Here is a 15275-nt window from a genome sequence, read left to right on the forward strand (position 1 = left end):
GAAAGCAATAAAAATGAGCTTTTATTTGTAAAAAGTTACAAAATGATATTGTACAAAAATAAAGTCTGTAGAGAACTTTGGTTGTATAACACAAATGACCAAGACAGATCAGGGAGATCAGAACTTCCAAAGAAGCGTGCTCCTTACTGTGTCAGATGGTGATGACAACATTAAAGAGAAAAAAAATCACAAACTTTACCCTTCTGTGGACTTGGTGGGGCAGCTTGCTCCCATTAGAACCTGCTTGCAGTGTGTAGACAATGCTGAGCAGGGGACTCCCCCCAAGAGCTGGTGGCTGGGTCTGGACCTGGGAACGTCAGCTACCCCATCTGCCAGGATTCTCTGGATTGAACAGGGGATCCTGAACTACATCTGAATCGTGCCAGGCAGCTGAGGGCATCGCCATTTTGAGCAGGAGAGGATGAGAGAGCGGCCCTGGCCTCCATTTCCTAGTCCTGCAGAGGGCGTGGAACCATACATAACTTGGGTCTTTAGGGCCATGGAAGTCGGGGGCAGAGGGGGATGTCCAGCAACTTTTACCTCTTGGTTACTTTGAAGTTTTGACGTGATTATTTAAGAAAGGCCAATTGGTCCTACATTGGGGGATGGCAGCCATGAAGGAAGCGATAAATTAATTTCTGCATAAAAATTCCATTTATGAACTGTGTAACAAGCTCTAACATAGGACTCTAACATGCCAGCTGCTAGATGGGTACACTGTGGGGACAGTTAGAGGTGCCATTCCCACCATCTACTTCCTCTCCCCTCTACACCATGAAGATGGGCCTCATATGTCCTGTGGCCAGTTAGACGCCACAATCTTTCCTTCCAGTCTTTCTTCTATAACCCATTGGATTAGAAGTGATCCCAAATGTTGAACCCAGGTGACAACTGAGCCCCAGCCAGGGACAAGGCCGATAGCTTCTCCCGGCAAGATTCCCCATGTGCTCCTGCCTGTGTGCCTCCAAGGGAGGAGGTAGGCGGGTGGGCAAGAATGGAGGCAGAGGTGCCACCAGGCAGGGATAAGCCTTGGCTGCCTGGCATGTCCTTCATTTCACCTTTGGGTGACAGTAAGTCCAGGACTACCAAGGGGAATTCAGCCTTCTGTATATGTGGTTATGATGTCACACATGTGGACGGGAAGTAGAGCTTGACAGAAGAGACAGTGGAGCTGGGGGGAGGGGGCTCTCTGCTCAGTGGGCGGAGCAAGGATGAGATGGAGCCGGGTGGCATCAGCACTGGGACTGCCAGTGAGGGGGCAGGGCTGAGATGCTCCTTTAACAGATAAAAAGCAGCAGGGGCTGGGGTGGAGTCGCCTAGCAGGGATGAGGCCCTGACTTCCATCCCTCGTGTGGGTGTGGAGCTATGGTGTGGTGTCTGAGATTCCAACACCACAGGAAGTCAGAGGATCAGAAAGCCAAGCTCACCCTTGACCAAGCAGTAAGTTCAAGGTCAGCCTAGGCCACAAGAGACCCTGTCCACAAAAAGAGGGGGAAATCTGGGGCAGTTAGTGAAGGATTGTCTTATAAAGGTAAAGTAAGTGATTTTTGCCTAGCGAAAACCCTTTTAATACTTTGAAGAGCATGGACCCTTGTTCCCAATTAGTATTTCCTTTTGTCCCTTTTTTTTTTTTTTGTATTTTGTGAGCACATATACTTTGGCACCTTTGAAAAGAGACTTTAATAAATAAGGGAAGAAGAGAGAAATTCATTAGTGAATGGTAATAAATAACAATAACTTAAATCTCAATAAATATCTTCTCTATATCTCTGTATTTGAAACAGATGCATTGCATCGAGTAGCTTCTCTGGTCACTGGTGACCACGCATAAATGAAGCTGTGTATGTAACGTCAGTCTCTGTAAACCGACAGGCCCCGAGGTCTCCCTGCTGGGGGCAGCCGGGGGGCCCTTCCGCACTAGCTCTCCTAGGAGAATGCTGCCGATAACCACAACTTGCTTCCTGTTTCCGAGGACATCAAGGAAATGCCTTCTGGTTTGTTTTTAAGCAGGAGGACAGCCTTTTGGGTTCCTAGCCAACTTCTCCCTTACTCCATACACGGTGTTCAAAATCAACCACCAAGCATCCCTCCCGCCCCCCAACGCTGGATATAGTAAACCTCAGGCCTCAGTTTTCAAAGGGTATGATCTCTCTGTGCCTCTGCTTCCGTCCCTCTTCCCCTCTCCTTTCCAGGGTGTGAATCCGTTGAGTGACAGGAAAATACAGCTTTCTTATTTTCATCAGTAAAACGTAGTGACAAGAGGTGACACCAGAATCATCACATTTCCCCCGGTGTCTTCAGACACGTGATAACGAACCACAGGAGATACGCTGGCTGGCTTGGTTCTTTGCATGCATCCGCGACTCGGACCGCGATCGGTGACCATGGACTGTTATCAGATAAACGCTGGCAACAGCTAAGCAGGGACACCAGCCCTGAGCTTCTGGTGACATCACCTGCCATCCTGGAGTGCTCAGACGGCTGTTCTCACTCCTATCCAGTTTTCTGTAGCTGGGCCTTCTTCTACCAGGCTCCCACGATGGATGCCTTCTTCCGTCTCTCCCTCCTCTCCCTCTTCGTCCTTCTCCGCCTCCGCCTCCTTGGTCCTCATCTTCCGTTCTGGGCAAACATTTCCTGGGAACCTTGGTCCCTTTCTGTGCACTTGTAGCAGGAATGCAATACACAGCAGTCTCTGGAGCCGGAGTCAGATGCAGCCACACCGTTTAGCGGAATGCTTTCTTAGAATATGGTAAACCAGGTTATCGTCTAAAAACGACAGGTCGTCGTCGAATGCGACCGGTCGGCAACAGGCCTGGCCTACTTTGTCACTCACTAGTCTTCTGCTTCGAGATAGGTTTTTTATTATTTTGTCATACATTGTCTCGGCCGCATCACAGGAGCCGCTGCAATACCGGAAGATCAGTTCCTCCTTGGTTTCGTAGCCTAAACCTAAGTCAGTGACATTTAAGTGTATTGCAGTTAAGACACACCCCCGATTTTTGCCCCTCTGGCCTCTGCGGCCCTTCCCTCTGGAATTCTCTGGGCTGGCAGCTGCGGCCTGCCGATTCCTCTCCCTTCGAGGAAGCGCTGCCACTTGCTTATCTGGTGACCTCTTCAGTCTTTTAATGGTGGCTTGAATAAAATCCATGACATCATCAAACTGGTCAGGATAATCTCCAGGCATATTGGCTGTTCGACAAAGCAGAAAACGTCCCATGAGACAACAGTGATCATTTCAGGCAGTCTTCTCAGTCAAAGCGTCACTGGAACTAGCTAGAATTGTACCCACAGCAAAATGACCATCCACCTATGCTAAGCGTTCACAGTGCCCCCCCCCCCAGAAGCATAGGCTAATATGCACCCTCTAACACTTTGCAAACTGTCCGTGTCAAAAGAGAAGAGTCATGTAGTGAGGACACAGTTCCTTAACCCTAAAGAAACAAGTCTTTAAGGGTTAGCTGTTCAGGTGAGTGACGTCTGCCAGGTGACTGTGACCAGGGTGACATCTAAGGTCCTGTTTTATAGCCTTGAATATAGCTCTCACTCACTGAAACACTCTCAAACACTCCCTGAAATCCAGCTTCTGAGCCTCGAACCCAGACTCCTTGGTGCCCTGGTTTGGGGAGGAATGGAGGCACTTGGCATTGTCTGAAGCTGCTGCAGAATTCTGGTGTATGTGGGTATCAGAGAACATTGAGAAACTAGGCGTCAGAGCCTGAGGAAATGTGGCATCTTCTGGCTTTGCTACTTTGCTGTACGTTTACCTTGACTCTACCTGACTGAGTAGGACCAGATTCAAAGAGAACAAACAAAGATCTCTAAAATTCAGCTCCATTTTTAAACCCATCCCCACAAACCTAGAGAAACAGAAAGGTGGATTATATTTATATTTCACTGACAAGAAAATGGCAAATGGCGTGTCTCTGACAGCAACAACAACCAGAATGATTTCAACATAAAGGAAAGGCTGCTGGGGACAGAGGCAGCCTTGGGTCCAGGGGGGAAGCCAGGCGATGCTGCAGCTGCCACAGCGCTCCCACTGTGCGGTTACAAACAGGACAAGAGATGTGAGCTCCAGGGAGACCCCACGGAGGGAAGACAAGAGCACACCAGGATTCTCGAGACCTCTGGGGAAGACATGGATTTACAATCATCTGAGATTCTGAGTATTTCAGCATTTTGCGTTGGGTGACTAAGGGGAAAATAGCCATTGGAAGGATTTTTTTTTTTTTTTTTTTTTTTTTTTTTTTTTTTTTTTTTTTTTGGTTTTTCGAGACAGGGTTTCTCTGTGTAGCTTTGCGCCTTTCCTGGGACTCACTTGGTAGCCCAGGCTGGCCTCGAACTCACAGAGATCCGCCTGGCTCTGCCTCCCGAGTGCTGGGATTAAAGGCGTGCGCCACCACTGCCCGGCTGGAAGGATTTAATACACACCAAGAAGAGGGAAAACCTAACCCTTTTAAATCAGATATTAAGCTTTTATGGTCATCTTGTCCCATTTCAGACTTTGGGTTATATGTGGCTTAGAAAACTATACTTCAATAGAGCTGTTGGAGTCAGTGAGTTTTGTATTTTGGCAAGCTCAGGAAGATTACACTGTGTCTATCACAAACATAACTTATCTAACTGTTAAAACTCGGCAAGAATCCTGTTGTGTAAAATGAAATCTAGTTAATGTGACTTGACCGTGTGTGTGTGTGTGTGTGTGTGTGTGTGTGTGTGTGTGTGTGTGTGTGTGTATGGGTGGGTGTATGTGTGAGGTGCTAGGTAAGTGCCTAGCTCAGCTACTAGATTTTACACACACACACACACACACACACACACACACACACACACACACACACAAAGTATGATACATGATAAAGAAAAGACTGGGAATTGTAAACAAGAGTTTGTTGTTTGTTATGTGAAAATTAGCATCGGATTGCTTGAGTGCTCTGAGTGACAAACTGCTTCAGTACTGACTTAAGGCCCTTTTTCTCTTGCCTAAAACAACTCTGTCTCTGACCTGTGTCCCTTATCCACCTCCACCTCTCTTTTTGGGGTGTGTGTATATAAGTGTACATGTTTGTGTACACATGTGTGCAAGCATGGGTGTGTATGTGGAGTCCAGAGGTCAACATGACCTGGCCTCTGCCGTGCCCAGCCTCGGTGGTCTCTGACCGTATCTACTTCTCTTCAGTCTCCCTTCCCGACGTGTTACTGACATTTTGGGGTGGGTCATTTCTTGCTTTAGGGAGCTGTCTCGTACACAAGACGTCAAACTGAGTCCCTTGCCTCTATCCAGGCCATGCCAGTAGTACTACCTGTGATGGCTAATCTGGGTTGTCACCTGGACACACTTGGAGAAAAGGGACCTCGACTAGAAGAATTGCCTCCATCAGACTGGCCTATTGGCATATCTGTGGAACCTTCCCTTTCTTATCCTTGCCTTCCCTTGCCTTCCTTCCTTCTTCCCTCCCTTCCTTCCTTCCTCCCTCCCTCCCTCCCTCCCTCCCTCCCTCCCTCCCTTCCTTCCTTTGTTAATTGATGTGTGAAGGCCCATCCTGTGAGCAGAGCTATCCCTAGACAGGTGGGCCTGAGCTACATAAGAAAAGAAGTTGAAGACAAGCCTGAAAGCAAGCCGGTCAGTGGAGTTTCTGCATGGTCTCTGCTTCGGTTTCTGCCTCTAGTTTCTGCTTTGCCTTCCCTCAGTGATGGACTGTAACCTACAAGATGGAGTACACCCTTTCGCCCCCAGGGTGCTTTCGCTCACGGCATTTATCACAGCAACAGAAGAGCAAACTGTAGCACCACTCTCTGTCCCAATAACAAAATAATGAAAACGTCTCTAGATTTAGCCAAATGTCCTCTGGGGCTAAATCACCCAGATTAAGAAATACGGCTTAAACACAGGCCTCGGTGGGGCTGCCTCTGCCTGGACCACTGCTCTTTACAGTACCAGATACCTCTCTCACATCTCCTGAAGTATACACTTGATCATGACTGACTGACCTCTGTTGAAAATGCAACTCCTCCCGAGTCTCTAACCCCTCCACCTTGTTCTCCACCCTATGTAATTCCCTACATGCTAACGCTGTCCAACTTGGTCTTGTTCTTCCACCCTATGCAATTCCCTACATGCTAACGCTGTCCAACTTGGTCTTGTTCTTCCACCCTATGCAATTCCCTACATGCTAACGCTGTCCAACTTGGTCTTGTTCTTCCACCCTATGCAATTCCCTACATGCTAACGCTGTCCAACTTGGTCTTGTTCTTCCACCCTATGCAATTCCCTACATGCTAACGCGGTCTAACTTGGTCTGGTTTGTTCCTGTGCTCTAGAAGAGAAAAAACGACACAAAGATGCAGACACTGTATGTGTTCCTGTCGTTGTTTGAGACAGGCTCTTGCCTTGTAGTCTCGGCTGGCCCACATTGGCTTTGTGACCATTTTGACCTCAGCCTTGAGATCCACGGAGGCAGGAACTGATGGATGACAAACACGTGCTTGGGATAGAATTCTGAATCAGGAATGCGGTCACTTGTAGAGGGGAAAAGAAAATTAACTTTTTAAGAAAATTAACTACGGCTTCTATTGAAAACTCCATCTCCATAAAATGAAAGGCTCTAAAATAAGCCAAATCTCAGGGGGTGGGGGTCGGGGGAACTGGGGAAGCCCTGAGCAGTACTGGTACTTCAGACTCCCTCCTACTCCCCAGCTTAGTCCAGTGGCCTCTCAGGCATGCCTTCCTCAAGGGAACGACCGGACACATTTCCAGGGCTGGACCGGAAGAGTGTGCCTGGTTCCCATCTCCCCAGAAATGCTTTCTCAGGGCACTTCCTTTAGGGAGTTTTCTTAAAAAGACAACAGATCCTTAAATGATTCTGCTTTAGTATGGAAAACTACTTTTTTTAAAAGTGATCTGAGCGTGCTTTTTGTTATTTCTTTCACAAATAGTGAAATTAGTGAGGAGAAAGTAAGTGAAAGTATGTCTGTGTTTAAGTACAAAAACTATATTTTTTCTTATATTTGTAAAAAAAAAAAATGCTTGTATAGAAACCCAAACCTTTAAAATAAAAAGTGATTAATTAAAATACAATGGTGCTTTTAATTTTTTAAAAAGGGTTTTGTTTAACGAAGGACTCACACCATGAGGTCTCTGACTCTATTTAAAATTTCCTAAGTGATCATTAACTTAGGAACCTGGGAGGATGGAAGTTAAGACTGATTACTAATCAGCTGAAGATTAATAAAAAAATGAGGATAAAATTCAAAAATTCAACAGACGATAACAACAAAACATTGGAGTTACAAAAAGTCAAGTTCTCTGGTTTCAGAAACTCATGAACTTACACGTGACATAATTTCATATTACCAGAGTCCCGTGATGATCTGAACCAATACTCCAGGGACATAATCTGGCTCTAACACCTTCAACCTTCTTAAGAAAAATGTCCCCATTTCCAGACCTTGTAGTCACACAGCTTAGCCATAGGCTGTGTTCAGCAGATGTAACATGGAATGCTGAGTTAGGTTGGCATCTGGGACAAATACTGAATAAAAATTATTAATAGTTCCAAATCTAGCATGGGACAAATATTGTAATATTTGGGACACGGTTATACATCATTATGAGACAGTGTATCTCTTTTCTCGTATTTTAAATTCCTTTTGGCCCTTCCACAGAACCAAGTTAACAAGCTTCTGGTTCATCATGAAGTCATACTGTAAGAACTTGCTTCAAACTCATACATGTACGACACTGAGAATAAACTCCGATGTAACCGATGGACTTGGGTGATTGTAGCAAATACTATTCCAGTGAGAGGTGTTGATACTGAGAGTGGAGGATGTGTGGAGGCAGAAGGTGTGTGGGAAATCTCTGAAACCTCCTTTCAGTTTTGCGGTTACCTTACTTAAAAGTACAAACAAACAAACAACAACAACAACAACAACAAAACAAAAATGGTGGCGCATGCTTTTAATCCCAGCACCCTGGAAGCAGAGGCAGGTGGATTTCTGTGAGTTTGAGGCCAGTCAGCTTGGTGGTTTACATAGTGAGATTCAGGCCAGCCTGAGATGCATAGTGAAACCCTGTCTCAAACAACAGCAATAACAGCAACAGAAGGCTTTTCTGTCCCTGGGACATACTGGTTCAATGCGCTGAACCACAGGTTTAGCTTAGGATCCCTCTTTTTGATGGGAATCTCTCTTCCGCACGGACGCTAAGGTGGAATGTCATTTAAACACCAAGCCCAGCCTTTACCTGACTTTACTGAGCTGGAGGGTAATTTTTTTCTTTCATGTTCTTAAAAACACGAACATACAGATGTTGATATGAAAAGCTTTACGTATGTAAATTGTGGGCTTAAGAATTAATAATCAAAAATGAGGATAAAACATCCTATTTTTCAAACCACGCGACCATTCAACTCCTAATTCCAGGCCTTTTGGTGCCACTGAGTTTCACTTGAAGGGATAGTGTCACTTTATCATGCTTAGTGTTTAGGGGATATGAGTAGCCAAATGATTCTGTAGAAGGGTGCTGGGCAAACCTCACCAGCCTGTTCTTAAGAATTCTACAGAAGCCGGGTGGTGGTGGCGCACGCCTTTAATCCCAGCACTCGGGAGGCAGAGCCAGGCGGATCTCTGTGAGTTCGAGGCCAGCCTGGTCTCCAAAGCGAGTTCCAGGAAAGGCGCAAAGCTACACAGAGAAACCCTGTCTCGAAAAACCAAAAAAAAAAAAAAAGAAAAAGAATTCTACAGAAACTTCTAGCCTTGTCCAGGCAAGTAACATCCTATGTGGAATTCAGAGGTCCACAGTTGCTTTAACCTTCTAGGACTTCACGGAGCTGAAGGGAGAGGAAGGGGGCTGGGGTTTAGATTATCTCCTACACTATGACCTAATGGCATGCTCTCACCCTACGAAAAGTTACAGAACATGAGCTCTACAAACATCCCTACCAGCGTTAATGTTACCATAAAATACTTGCAAACCACAGAAGAAGACCACACGTTTAACAACCAAAAGGCAAAATAAAATAAAAGTAATGCAAATAAATAAAACAATGAAAGCAGGTAGGTCAAACTCTTGCTCATTTCCCAGATACAGTTTGGGAACGATGTCTGACTGAAGGCTAACGTTCTGAGATATCAAAATTCTCAGTTGCTTGAAGTCATCCTTCAGAGTGTAAGCAAATATTTTGGCATTGTTCTGTTTCAAATATTTTAACTCTGATGTGTCCTTTGTATAAACAGTGTTATTTAAACAAATGAAACCTGTACCAGGGCATAACTCTGGGAACAAACTGTTCACGGCAAAGGCTGTATCTCCCTTGATTTGGGGGGGGGGGGAGAATGGTAATGTCACCTTAATAACCAAGGACTGGGATAGTCACTATTTTGTAAAGCCAATTGAATTTTTATAGGAACAATGGTGAGGGTTCTGAGCATTCCTTTTAACAGCTAAGCTAAAAAAAATTGCAAAATTCAAAGTGTTATCTTGGCTACGATGGCTAAAATGTCAAATTTTTCTTAAAAGCTCTAGGTGGGCCATATGTTAACGCCAAGGCCACTTGTGTTGGTTCATGCTGTCCAGACCAACATCTCAGTCAGTCTCTAGCCTATCTCCTGCCTGTGTCCAAGAGGGAGGTAACCCAAGGTTGTTTATAAAGTATGAGGATGTGAGTCCCTCCCACCTTGGGAAGTGGACTCAGAGGATGGTGGAGGGTTTCTGCAGCTATGAATGTTCCAGAAAGGGGGAGGGGCTGACCCTAGCACCATAGTGTCCCTATGAAAGTAGAGATTTTCCAGGCCAACCTGAGTCCTGCCAAGTCTCTATGGAAGGCACAGGTGCTGATCGTGTGGGAGGGAGGGTCTGACTCTCCACAGCCCTGTGAAGCCTCCAGCACGAGCTCTGGAACAGTAAAGACAAAAGTGCTGAGCTCTTAGAGGGAGCCATGGTCTAGCTGGCTATACAGTTAATAAATATGCTAGAAATCAGTGCCTGGAGGGTCTTGTCTGGGCAGTGCCCACTTCTGAGATGGTGCTAGGCTTGAAGGTGAGGTGTTATGGAATGCCACACTGGGGCTCCTGAGACACTGGGTAGTTAGTTGTGGCAGGCAAAGCCTGCCTGGAGAGGCTAGCCATAGACTGGGGACATGAAAATCCCCTGGGGAAGGGGTTTTCAATCTGAAGTTCCTACCTTCACTGCAGGCATAGGACACATTGTTATGTAGCCTAAGTGTCCGAGACATAGAAATCGTCTCTTGTACATATGCATAAGCATATACTTATGCTTCTCTACACACAAATACACACAAATGCTTGTTTCTATGAAGACATGAGTCTAGGATCAGTATAATTTCTCAAGAACGACTAATGTCGTTTCGTAGAAACCAGTTATTTGTACCTTTCAGAAAGGTGCAAACACAATCTTCTTTCACTCACTTTGAAAAGTTATTACAAGCATGGGGCTGTTATTACATTAAAAAGTCTCCATATTATAATCTTCTCTTAAGTGAGGTCTTGAATAATCGCTTCCTTGAAGCATTTCACAGAGTATCAAGGTGGAGTGGTTGCTTAGCCTCCCCGCGTGAAGGTCAGACCTGACAATAGTACTGCCAGCCTGCGTGGAACTGAACACCTCCGCACATCTCCTTACAGACTGGGAAGGCTGCGGGCAGCCATGTTTGCTCATGACCACGTACTTAATGAGTAGAAATTTGGCTGGTTTGGTTTCCAAGATCAGTGTGGGGTCTTGTGCTGCATGCTGCCTTTTTATTTCTAAGTAAAAATGCGACTGCTCTGTAGCCTTTTTAAGCCTGGGAAATTAATGCAGAAACAAGGGCAAGATATGAAGACACCAGCTATGGGACAGTTCAGTATGAACTCAAGTACATGAAGTAGATCTCAAAGTGAGGCTACCATGGACCACAGAACTGAGAGTCTCCGAGAAGGGAAAAGCCATGCCTTTTGGGGGCACCTCTCTCCCGTCTTGTTCTTGTATATCACTCTGAAGCAGGTCTGCCAATTTCCCAGTCACAACCGGAACACCAGCAGCCAGCAGTGGGGGCAGATTCAGACAGAGAGGCCCCAGCTCCGGAAGCTTCTCATACTTAGACTGGCACCCGTGACCAAGCTCTTGCTGCAGAGTTGGAGAAGACGGAGCCTGAGATTCCAGGCCTGGGTCAGTCCCTGACCAGCATGTGACCTTGGACTAGTGGCTTAGCCATCCTGAGGTCAACTTGCTGTCCTTTGGGGCTCCCTAGCTCTGAAGTCCTGAGATGTGGTCAGTCTAAGCTTTGGCCTGAAAGTGCCAGCAGACACTGACTTCCAGATACCTATGTGGGGGACAGCATCCAGCTCAGTTACCACTATTAGCCTTTACCCCTTTACACTGTGAAGTCCCACAGGAGGTATTCTGGGATCTAGAAGGCCTCTTCCCTTTACCTTCTAGCTCAGCTGAACCTGCCTGTGAAATTTAAAGTAATCATTGCCAGTCTTCTTAAACCAAGTCGTGTCCCATTCCTTACTGAAAAGAGCCAGAAAGACATATAGAAAGGACCCTGTATTTATACCAGTCAATGCCCTGGTTCTAGGCATTTTCAAACCTCAGTTTCTACCTGTAGAGGTAGAACTGGCCCCATGGGCCTCTGAGAGAATGTACTGTAACAACCTGTTCTAATTAGCCAGCCCCTGCCACTCAAAAGTCAGGTACAACTTTCTTAAAAATCACAACTTTCCCCATTGGTTTTTGCTGTATCAAATCTATTTGAGTCGTTTCCAGCTCACTGTCTCAATGCTACAATCACTGGGGGTTGGGGGAGCTCCATAGCTTGTCCTAGACCTGGAAGGTCAACCGCCTGCCTGTCGGGGACCTCTGAAATGTGTGGCAAGAGTGTAGAAAATGTTCAGTGCCCTGAAGAGTTCTGCATAGCTTTATCATTATGCACTGATTAAAAGTCATCATTTTGTCTCGTACCTGAACTGAAAACAAAACAAAACGAAACACAAAAAAACAAACCAGATATCACTAAGGTCCAAATGCTGGTATATCTTCCTTTATCCAAGGACCATCATGTTCTCCTATTTTAAGTTCAGAACAGACTAGCGGATAAGAGGCTACACTTGGTTAAATCGGAAGGGGCTCAGTAGCATCTATTTTTCTGAGGCAATTCACAAGGCCATTCTGACCCTTTCCAGAGTGACCATGCTCTTTTCTCATGACCAACAGTGACACTGGTTTATTTAAAGACAGTGTTTTGTTGCTGTTCTTTTAAAGCATGCCTGGATTCCCTCAAGGCAGAAGAAAAAGACCAATCAGAATGTATAGCACTTCAGAATATAGAAAAAGAACACAGGGTATATTTTAAAAGCCACTTGGCCAAACTATATGCCATTTTATTCAGTATCTGCATCTACTTTGATTAACATAGCACATACATATTTTGAACTGTTAGCCTACAACTCAACTAAGAAAACTTAATAATAATAACTACACATGAGTACAAATAATAAAAAAACCCACTTGGGGAACACTATATTAATTTCATTATTCATATTCCAGTTGCTCTGGTTTCTATGTATGTGGTCCATACTTTTATTATAGCTGTGATAATGATTTTCCAGGATACAGCATGGTTCCCTGTGGGGGAATGACCATTCTCCTGCTTTTAAGTCAGGAAAATACCCACCAGGATGCCCATTTGTTAGCTAATCCATGAACACCTGGTGAGATCTAAAAGCTCTCTACAGCTAGCAATAAATACCCCATGCTAATGAGCACACGCCAGGAGCTCTGTAAAAAGAAAAAAAAAGAGAAGAAAAGACTTAAGAGAGGAGGGTGAGAAATTACCCAGTAAAATTAATTGTGCAAAAAAAGCCTCTTGGGAAAACAATTCTTTGTGGTGTTAGCAGCAGCAGGTGGCACTGGGGACTGAGGGAGGGCCTTCAGAGGGACCTGGCGGAAAGTCTCTACTTTCTCCTTCCTAGAAGGTACTGTTCTGAGCCGGGCGGTGGTGGCGCACGCCTTTAATCCCAGCACTCGGGAGGCAGAGCCAGGCGGATCTCTGTGAGTTCGAGGCCAACCTGGGCTACCAAGTGAGTTCCAGGAAAAGGCGCAAAGCTACACAGAGAAACCCTGTCTCGAAAAACCAAAAAAAAAAAAAAAGAAGGTACTGTTCTGATCCCAAGGAGCCACAGGACCCTAGGGCACATCCTGAGCCCCTGGATCTTCCCAGAAAGAGGTGAGAAGTGAATAAAAGTAACTTCGAGGGCCTTAGGGACTCGGATGAGAACAAGAGGGATTAAGAGAAGATGGCAGAGAAGTAAAGAAGGTGGGAAAAAATGTTCTTAATCATCTGAACTTCTTTGGTGGATCCCTATAGTTCAGTGGTTCTCAACCTGTGGGTTAAGACCCCTTTGGAGGGCTGGAGAGATGGCTCAGCCGTTAAAGGCTAGGCTCACAACCAAAAATATAAGACCCCTTTGGAGGTCAAACGACACTTTCATATGGGGTCACCTAAGACCATCCTACCTATCAGATATTTACATTACAATTCACAACAGTCGCAAAATTACAGTTATGAAATAGTAACAAATAATTTTATGGTTGGGGGTCACCACAACATGAGGAACTGTATAAAAGGTGGCAGCATTAAGGAAGCTGAGAACCCACTGCTCTAGTCAGATACAAGGAAGGGGTTTCTATCCTGTTAATATGTTCACAGAAACCTCTAAGAGTTCAGAAAGGCTTCAGAGAACTAGGCACAAGCATCATTTGGAGATAACTATATTTGCAAAACCTCAATGCTGGATTCCTTCCTCTCTCTCTCTCTCTCTCTCTCTCTCTCTCTCTCTCTCTCTCTCTCTCTCTCTCTCTCTCTCCTTTATGCCACCAGATGAGTCACATGTGAGTGTCCTGGGGTCGCAGGTTGTAGTCTTATGGTTTGGGGACAAGTGTGACTATGAGCTCAGGCTGCCCTGACTCAGAGCCTGGCTATGTGGTGTCTCCAAGACGTCCTAAGACAGGAACAGTCAACTCTACCTTTAGGTCAAGATTAACGCAAGCCGAGGTTTGAGCTTGGAGCGAATGGAAAGAATGGTTCTCTGAAGCCAACACGCTGCGCCTGTGATCACTCTTCATTGATATTTATATCAGAGGCAGGGGAACAAACACCACTGTGCATCTTCAGACAAAGCACAGAGGATCCAGGAATGGATCTCATCATACTTTAGACTCTAGAGCATATTCTACAGAGGACAGACCTCTGTCCAGGCCCTGGCTCAGTGATTTGTGGACAGAGACAATCATCAGTCCCAGGGGTGTGTGCTGCCTCTCCTGTGTTCCTAGAAATGCCTGACAATGAACCTTCTGAGCAACAACAGACTCAGCAGATGGCCACGGATGGGATTTTTCCTGTCTTCATCGGGAGGCACATGTCCTCTGGGAATATTATGAGAAAGCTTTCTGCTGCACCCGTGGGTAGCTTCATGGGGTTTTGTCTATTCCTCAATTTTCACATCTACTGTGTCTCTCAGGCCTGTGATGGCCCTGCTGGTGACCACCCTGGCCCTGGCCTCCCCCCCGCTTTTTTTTTTTAGCCCTTTTGGTTCCTTACTGTGTAAGATGTACCTCACACCCATTTTTTCTGATTTCATTTGAGGATCTGTCTCCTGCACCATTCAAGGACAATTCAGACACGGACAACTTAGGATCATGTGATGTGAGGTGCTTCTGGTTTAAGATTACAGCACCCAGGAACAGAGTCTCAAAGACATTTACTTGAATCTAATCATATAGAAATAATTAGATAAGTTCAAACTGAGAGGTGGCCAGGGAAAGGATAGGCAAAGGAGCCAATCCCCAAATGTCAGCGTCATTGGTTACAGGATTGAAGACGAATCAAGGAACCAGGCAATCAAATGTACCGTGTGATTCTGGGCTTAAAAAGTAATACAGAGGACATTATCACCAGGACTGGCGAAGCTGGAATATCTGTTGGATAAATGCCTTAGGCTGATGTCAAATGTCCTGACCTCGTAGCTGAATTTTGCTCGTGCAAGACATTGTGCTATTCTTAGAAGACATATGCTAACGTACTTAATGTTGTGGCTTTCCTAGTGCAGGCTCACATGGCTTGAAGGGAAAAAACAAATGAGGGAAATTTCTCCTAAGAAGACAAAGCTTAGCGAGAGGTGGGTGGGTGATCACCATTCCATAGATGCTGCAAAGGGAGGGGTCTGCATGAACAAGCCAAGGAATGCTGAGGCAGGTGCCTCCATGTTTCTTCCTG

General features: G+C 45.6%; 1 protein-coding gene across 5 annotated transcripts in view; it reads right to left on the reverse strand.

Moving 5' to 3' along the window:
• Gdnf (glial cell derived neurotrophic factor) overlaps window positions 1–15275 on the reverse strand; it is a 26448-nt gene continuing 11173 nt past the window's right edge. For all 5 annotated transcript variants that reach the window (XM_052743185.1, XM_052743183.1, XM_052743184.1 and 2 more), the window contains one exon: window positions 1–3189. In XM_052743185.1, coding sequence (XP_052599145.1) covers window positions 2705–3189 — 485 coding nt within the window. In that variant the 3' untranslated portion in view covers window positions 1–2704. The remainder of the gene's footprint in view (window positions 3190–15275) is intronic.

This window comes from Peromyscus californicus, unplaced genomic scaffold (genome assembly GCF_007827085.1).
Source record: "Peromyscus californicus insignis strain IS unplaced genomic scaffold, ASM782708v3 Scaffold_18__1_contigs__length_77618521, whole genome shotgun sequence".
NCBI lineage: Eukaryota > Metazoa > Chordata > Mammalia > Rodentia > Cricetidae > Peromyscus > Peromyscus californicus.